Here is an 8,013-nt window from a genome sequence, read left to right as displayed (position 1 = left end):
CACTCAGAGAGACTCTCACATCCTGGGCTTTCCAAACCCAACACTTTAGGACTCACAAAGCCATGTTTGATCAATATAGTGGCTGAAGTGTAAACATGCACTCATGAAAACCAGCCAGTTGGAAGTGACACTTTAAACCCCTTCTTGGCAGAGCACTGCTCGCTCTCTGCATCTCTTGAACTTTTCAGAATGATGCTCTCTTTTGAGTCCCGCACGTACAAAGCTGGGCTGAGTGTTTCCCTCCCTCCCTCGGCCTTGCTTTGTGTGACTGATGGATGGCCTGAGGGGTTTCCCTCCGCAACCCATTCCTCGAGCCCCCCACCCCACCCCACATGCCTGAATGGCTTATTAGGGAGCCCCTTTGTGGTGTAATTGGATTTCTCCCCTTGTTAGTTTGAAATGAAAATGTCATCTCGATCGAGGGAGGAGCCCATTCAACTCAAATTAAAGCCGGTCATCTCTTCAGTGAGCTGTGAAGCTATTCATGCTGCAGCAAGCAGCTGCAACTGGAGGCGCTCTTGACAATGCCTCAGAAGAGCTCTCCAACCCCAGCTCCCTCCCCACAACACACCCCACCACACACAACTGGTCTGCTTCTGTGGTGTTACACACACATATATTGGCCAGCCCAAACAGCACATGTTAGTCAGGAAAGGTGAAAGCTCAAGGTCCCAAGGAAACAGAAATGTCAGGAACTGGGTTTGAAGTGGAGAATCTTAGGGATCCCTAGCTGAATGAGCCATCACAACTGGTCTGGTGTCAGCAGCTGCCAAGGCCCCACAGAACCCAGGTGGCTGGGTCCGCAAGTCACCATTTATATTTCTCCACAATACCCTGGGCACTGTGAGACACTTTAAATAGCAGCTTCCCTACCACCAGGTGAGCCCAAGGTCTGTGAAGCTCACCCATGCAGATAGTACCATGTCAAGGTATTAGTAATGGGTTTACAAAATGGCCTCCAAAACCCAAGTATCAAGGGAGCCTGGAAGCAGGTCATTCTGGGACAGGGAGTGGGACTGTAGCCTCATCACCTACCAGGCCCAGCATGGCCTCTTGCTGCCGCCATTTGCCACTCCAGACACAGGCAAATACCCTCAAGGAGCCAGGCTTGGCCCTCAAGTCTGAGCAGACATGTTTCAAATACAACATCCCATGGGAACATGGTTATTTAAGGAGATTAGGATTGAAGATTAATGCACCCGGAGGACAGGCCACCCCCCCTTCCACTTAAACCCATTGTTCTGTTATTGTAGAGAGCATCACCTCTACAGCAAGCACAGGAGCAAGCTGCTAACAGGATTAGTTCTGTTACTTGAACTCACAATAGTGGCTGCCGGCACTGAAGGACCACCTCTGACAGGGGTTTCCCTCAAAAATTCAGACAATCCACGAATGCGAGTGAATAAAAGCCAAGTGAGAGAACATACTGGGGGGGGGGGGGAGTCACAGATTATTGCGGGTCAGCTTCCCAACCCAGTAGTTAGTGATATAGATGTTTCCTGTGTTTTTAATATGTTGTTGGAAGCCGCCCAGAGTGGCTGGGGCAACCCAGTCATGCCAAGCATATAAATAATAAAATCATTCTCATCATCCTCATCATAGCAATCAAGACCCCAGAAGTTGTTGCAGCCACATCCTGTGAGCTCCTAACTCGCACATTAAAACTGCTTATGAGCACGGAGAGGCTGAGCATCTCCCCATGTACTTCTCCAAGCTTGTCTCTCCAGCCCCTGGGTGAGCAGAACCAGTGGCATGGCTTTTTGGATCCCAGCCAGTGCTGCTGCCTGCTCTTTGATAAATCTGCTAACCAAGTGAGTGACTGAAAAGCTGGAAGCGATGCTACCCTACTAACCTGAACAAGCAAAGTTTCCCCATTTGCATTTGTTTAAAATTGCAGAATATGCTGAGGTTAAAGAACAGACAAATCTTTGTGAACCATTTTGAGGGGCTTTTCGGCTGAAAGGCACCCCAGAAATAAATTCTAACCCACTCACAGCCTGCCTGTTCAGATCTGTCTTTCATCTAGACAAGGCAAAACAACTTCCAAAAGCAAACAGAGGTATTTTTGTTTATATCAGCTTATAGCAGCCACTGTCGAGCTGTTGGTGTAGCTTCAGATGGGAGGGTTTAGTCATTTGAGTGTTCAAAGTGTTGTGGACATTATATTTCTACAGCTTAATGTAATACTTTTGGTTTTAAACATGTAACTTGCCTTACGTCCACAGGATAAATCTGAAATATAAGTTATGTTGATAGCCAGTTTTTCATTTAAGCTTGCAGCATTCATTATTAGCAGCCCAAGATCAAACACATAAAGGAATGGAAGCCACAGCCATTTGGAAAGGAACAAAAGATGTGTATTAAGGAACAGTTTGCAACTAGTATTACAAAGAGTTGAGGGAGGTGGTTACAAAGCTTTCCTTTGCTTGGATTAGATTCCTCCACTCCTGTTTTCAAGAGGAGGCCACCACTAGCAGGGGAAAAAGTGTGGGTGGGTGGGGAGTTCTCCCACCAGTCATTTTGCAAGGACGCAGAAATGTCCATTCACGTAAATTAACAGACGTGAGAACCACGTTACACATGCCCACTGCACACTCACCTAGTAAGGCTCCCCCACTGCAACACACACAAACCACACACACATTATGAGACAATGGATGGTTTCATGCTTAAGGCAGACCCCAAGTGAGCACCCCGGGAGCCAGCACTCACACAGAGGCAACCATTCATCAGCACTGTTGCCTCCAGCATGGGGACTGTGTATGCGACAATGCAAAGTACAGAGGCCACACATACAGCTCCCAACATGGAAAATAATTCTCAGAATTGCCCTTCCTCATGTACGCTGATTAGCTACAGAGTGGCCTCCTATCAACTATGCAAAGTGTGGTTCCATGATCGATATTTCCACACAAACCCAAGCTTCCCTCCATTTGGAGATGGTATTTTAATCCTGTGATTGACCTGAGTTAAGAAGCTTGGTTTTCAATCAATCTTCATGCACATGCCTGTCTTTAAAAGACCTGGACACACATCTCAGAAGTGATAGGTGTTATACCTATATAATTTGCTTTACAGCAGAGATGTGGGGCCTGTGTCTTCCCCTCCAACCAAAGGAAGCAAAGGCTCAAGGTCGGATCATGACCAAGAGTGCCAAACCAAACCCAATCCATTTTACAACTCCCAGATTATGAGTGTAATGCAGCCTTGTACAACCTGGTGCACTCCAGATGTTGCCAGATGCCACCTCAAATCAGTCCCAAACTGCATGGCCAATAGCTAGGGATTGTGGGAGTTGTAGTCCATCTGAACCTGAAGGGCCACTCATTTCCCACCTCTGCTTTAAACCTTCTCAGTTATCATGTTACCTACCTCCTCTCTAAGGGCAATAAACAATGCCTACTTAGTCATCTCATAACACTGCCTTTTACATACGAGGTTCATTAAGCGCTTTTGTTGAGAGAACAAATGAGAGATCCACCTGCTGCCTTTTCACCCCTTCAGTCAAAAAACTAAGCTTTAACCAACAACCCTGAGATTGCCTCCACACCCAACTGCTACAATCTGAGCAGCACAAAGAGAAAAAATGTAGTGAGCCTTGTGCCACTGAAATAAAGTAATTTTTCATGCTTCCGCAGGAAGCCAACTGAAGTAGAAGAAACTGTACCCTCACAAACTCGCCCTCCATATACTGCCTCCCCCCACAACTCATTTCTGTCCCCTACAAAATCTATTTACATAACATTTTGAGGGTGGGAGCCCATATGGGCACGCATACACACAACGGGGGCACATTTGACACCCCCCCCACTCTCTCTCTAACATGCGCTCACACACCGGATAAGGAAATGTGGCTCTCCATTCGCCAAGCAGCAGTCATGGCTTGTAGAGAAGTCCCTGTCATCGCTGGCTTAAGTGAGAGACAACGTAGATGAGGCCCACCAAGAGTAGGCCACGCACGCCGACCATCATGAGAAGGAGCAGCAGCAGGATGGACATGACTGGCTCCACCACCTGGTTTCCAAGGTTCCACGTGAGGAATCCCATGTTCACCAACTGTTGATTGATGTCTGAAAGCAGTGAGCGCTCCCCTGGCCTTGCTGCATCCTGAGGCGGCGGCGGCTGCTGTTGGCGGTAGTGTTGTTGTGGAGCAGGGCCTGCGTTCATGTTGAAAAAACCCTGCAGAGGAACCCCAGAGAAACAGAGTGAATTCATGGTGCCGGATCCAGTTTGACAGATACAGTAAAAGCCAGAAAGAGCTGGAAATGCAGCCATTTGGGTGGTTCATAGATTCCAAAGAGGAGGTACTACCACAGAGAGTTTTGAGAAATGAGGAGACAGCACAAAAACTTACAAGCCTCTTCAGTGAGCACATTCCACAGACATTTAAAAATATTTTTAATTTCCACCTCATCCTTAAAAATAGTGCAAGGCATTAAAATGCAGCAGAAAACTTAATTAAAAAACAAAACAAAACATGGTTTAAGAAACAGTAAGCCTGCAATCCTATCTATGACAGCTGGACTTAAGATGCCAAAGAAGGCTCCCTGGGGCACACAGCCTACACAGAAATGGAGCTAGAAACAAAATGCTGCAGTGTGGATCACTCCTGTCTTCAGGATATCCCATCCTCCTCCCCTTCCTCCCTCGTGTTCTGTCCCTGGTTTTATTTGCACTATACATTTGAAGCAGTATCATACCGCTTTTTCAGTCCTGGCTTCCACCAAAGAATCATGGGAATCATAATTCATCAAGGCTGCTGAGAGTTGCTGTTTCTCCCTCAAAGAGCTAAAATTTCCAGGGTTGCCTGTGGAGAAGGACTGACAAACTCCTCTGCCAATGTCCCACTCCTGTTCCAAATAATCAAGTCAGTATTTTATGACCAGTGAGCACACTCAGTACTCACCAAACTGTTTTTGGCCTCCTCTCTCCCCCCCCCTTAATCTTTCCCACCCCACCCACCCAAGGCTTTTCTTCTGAACAAACATCTACAAACCTTGGTGTTTCCCTGAGTCTGTTGATAACCCCTCTAGCATGTGAATGGTGTGGTTTTTGATATGCAATGACTGGCCTTCGGAGAACTAAAACCCCTATTAGTATTGATGATTCACAACTAAGCCTGCCATGTGAACCCTGGCTAGGCAGCAACATAGGCCCTACAGCATCCACAGCCCTGCTGATCGTGGCAGTCAGGCCAGAAGGGCAGGCAAATCTGCTGCACCAGTGACAGCAGTGGGGACGACTCAGGATCCAGCAAGTTTCTCCTTCCTGCCCCTGGAGGACCCCATATTGGGTCTTTCTGCAGGCTGCCACCTCAGGAATCTCACCGGACAGCCTGCATATTTGCAGATGGAATAGGGAACTCCACATGGGCAGTGACTGGCAGGGTTAGGAACTGTGGTCCAGTCCAACTCCCCCTCTCCATCTCAAGTTCAGTACAAAGGTGGTTCAGATTACAGTGCCCAAATTCAATTCTGTGCATGCTTACTTGGAAGCAATCCTGGCTCAATTTTGCAAATTTACTTTAGAGGAAACATGCACATGTACTTAAAGGGGTAATCTTTGAACAGATCGACCAAACTTCAGAATTAAGCATCCATTTGCAACAGGAATATTGAAGCCTTTCAAGTTCCTCATATAATAATTCCCAGCAAAACTGAAACACCACATAAAAGTCTTCTCCTCACCGGCCGAGAGGAGGTTCCTCTGTTCTGAGTGCTCTGTCGCACTCGAGGGTCATCGTCTTGTACGATGTCGCCATTGGCCAAAATCCGCACCATCTTTAAGGGTTGTGTGGTGTTTGTTTTGCCACCCCTGTTAACATAAAATAGAAAAGAGTTTTGAACAAGCTCCAACTGTTGTCTTAGGGAAAGGAGTGCAGTTTAGAGAAGCTAGGACATATCAAATTAATATACATGAAGGCAGTGCTTTATTTCTAAAAAAAATAAAAATATTTAGGGGTTCTCTTATTTTCCTACTCATATTGAAATACTACCCCTCAATGAGGCCAAACTTAGATTCACAAAATGTTTAGGGGTATGCATACCCCCAGAAAAAAGTACTCCATGAAGGCACATTTTTATACTCTCTATTAGTTGCTCCACAATTAATACTGACCCCCCCTCTTTTCATGGTCACAATGGCTAGTGCAGATTGGAATACTTATCACACTTTTCACACAATCCTAAACTGTACGCAAAAAAAATCTATTCCATGGATCATTCATATAGAAACACGGGGGGGGGGGGACAAATTACCAAAAAAAACCCAACCAGACAAGCCCTTTGACTAGCAAGAAGAAAGGCTGACTCACACACTCCTGTACAGTAGAGCCATCATCATCCAGTTAAAGTGGATTAATCACAGGACTCTTTAATCGATTAAGTTGGCACACACACCCTAAGAATGAAAATGAAAAGCATGCTTTGCTTTTAGATGATGCATGCATTTGTCGCAAGACACCATCTTGGAAAAGTTAATCTCTCCTAGCTGAGAGAGAAGAACAATTAATCACAGTCCATTTCAAGGAATGACCCTAGGCACAGTCAGCAGGGAGCAAGTCCCATTTAATTCAATGGGGCTAACTTCAGACTAAGCAGGGATAGGACTGCACAGTTGATGAGTCAGAAGACTTTTAATCGTTTAATCCAGTTAACTGACAAATGGCTGCAGCCTGATATCTAAACAGAAAGGTGAAAGTCTGTCTCTAATTCCTTGGACGATTAACAGAAATCACAAAGGGCAGATTTTAGAGAAAGCTCCACACATTTGATTAGACCCCAGGGCTGCATCTGAATATAGATTTCTAAGCACTCAAACAAACCTGGGAAACAGTCCCATAAAAGCAGTTATGCCACGGTGCAAGACAGTCTGATGCTGATGTCATACATGACCTGACTACAGTCAGGAGGACCATTACAGATTGATGGCCCATGCATATCTTTTATTTTTGTTATTCTATTTATCAGGCACCGCCTTTCACCAGAGGCAACTTAAGGCAGCTTCACAAAAGCACAACATAATGTACTTCAGGAGTGAGATGAACATCCAAGTTCCCCTAAAAAACACTCAGGCAGATTCACACAGTATTAAGCCATAAACTAGAAAAATCCCCAGACACGTTAAAATTTCTCACCTACAGCTTGAATTCACCAGGTAGCCTTAGACACGCTACTTCTCCGTCAGGCTCAGCTCTACATTTGCAATATTGACCTACCTCGCATGGGTAAGAGTTAACAAGCAAGCAGAAAACACAGGTAGCAGAATTAAGGGACTCACTGCTACGAGTTATGATAACAGAGCTTAGTTGTTGTTTTTTTAAATGTGAGGTGCCCTAGAATGTCCAGCCTCGCCTTTGGGAGGAAAGCCACCCCTTCTGACAAGGAAACGGGCACTCTGCACATGCTCGCAAAGCGCTGCTTATTCTTGCAGCTGCTCCAGGGCAGACACCCAAACCCCCTCGGATAAAGGGACCAACTTCCCACGCCGCATTTGGCTCAAACAAAATCCTGGAAGGTAATTCTGCCCTGCTTTAACCAAGGGGATCCGCATTTCTTCGGCTGCATCTTAGGATTCTGCGTTTCTAACAGAGCTGCCCTTTCAGAGGATAAAGCAAAACAAAATTGGCGGCGGGGTGGGAGGGCTGAAGGAGCAGTTAGAGATGCACCACTCGCCTCTTTTCTCCCCCTCCGGCTGGTGCAAAACGTCTCCGGCTGCTGCTCCTCCTCCAGCTGCTTCCTCTCGACTGTGACACAACTAAAGCTTGGCAGCTTCCTACAGGCTGTCGGCGCCGGAAGTTGCAAGCAGGAGAGGGAAGGGAGAGGCGCAAAGCAAGATCCTGCGGCGAGAAGCATTTGCAAAACCTGAGCACCTCCCTCCTCCGGCGCCCTCCGTGAACTGCAGGTTGCTCGACGGCAAGAGAGCTGGCACTGGCGGACGCAAGGAAGTTCTGCTGGACCAGGGCCTTCCAGATGTTTGGGCTGCGGCTGGAGGGAGGGCCAGCCGACCTCGGGA

The 8,013-nt window shown here is 46.7% G+C and overlaps 1 protein-coding gene across 2 annotated transcripts; it reads right to left on the bottom strand.

Moving 5' to 3' along the window:
- Window positions 1–2,335: 2,335 nt before the first annotated feature.
- FAM241B (family with sequence similarity 241 member B) lies at window positions 2,336–7,805 on the bottom strand. Of its 2 annotated transcripts, none has more exons than XM_081862011.1 (3): window positions 7,674–7,805; window positions 5,688–5,814; window positions 2,336–4,179 (listed from the first exon to the last, which is right to left on the bottom strand). In XM_081862011.1, exons 2-3 carry the CDS (start codon window positions 5,778–5,780, stop codon window positions 3,901–3,903), a joined length of 372 nt encoding a protein of 123 aa, XP_081718137.1. In that variant the 5' UTR covers window positions 5,781–5,814; window positions 7,674–7,805; the 3' UTR covers window positions 2,336–3,900. The 2 variants fall into 2 exon arrangements, with proteins under 2 accessions (XP_081718137.1, XP_081718136.1); XM_081862010.1 differs by lacking the exon at window positions 7,674–7,805 and adding an exon at window positions 7,136–7,667.
- Window positions 7,806–8,013: the final 208 nt, after the last annotated feature.

The sequence above is a fragment of the Podarcis erhardii genome (genome assembly GCF_964252035.2).
Source record: "Podarcis erhardii genome assembly, chromosome: 5".
Lineage (NCBI taxonomy): Eukaryota > Metazoa > Chordata > Lepidosauria > Squamata > Lacertidae > Podarcis > Podarcis erhardii.
This window is presented reverse-complemented; position numbering and strand designations above follow the sequence as displayed.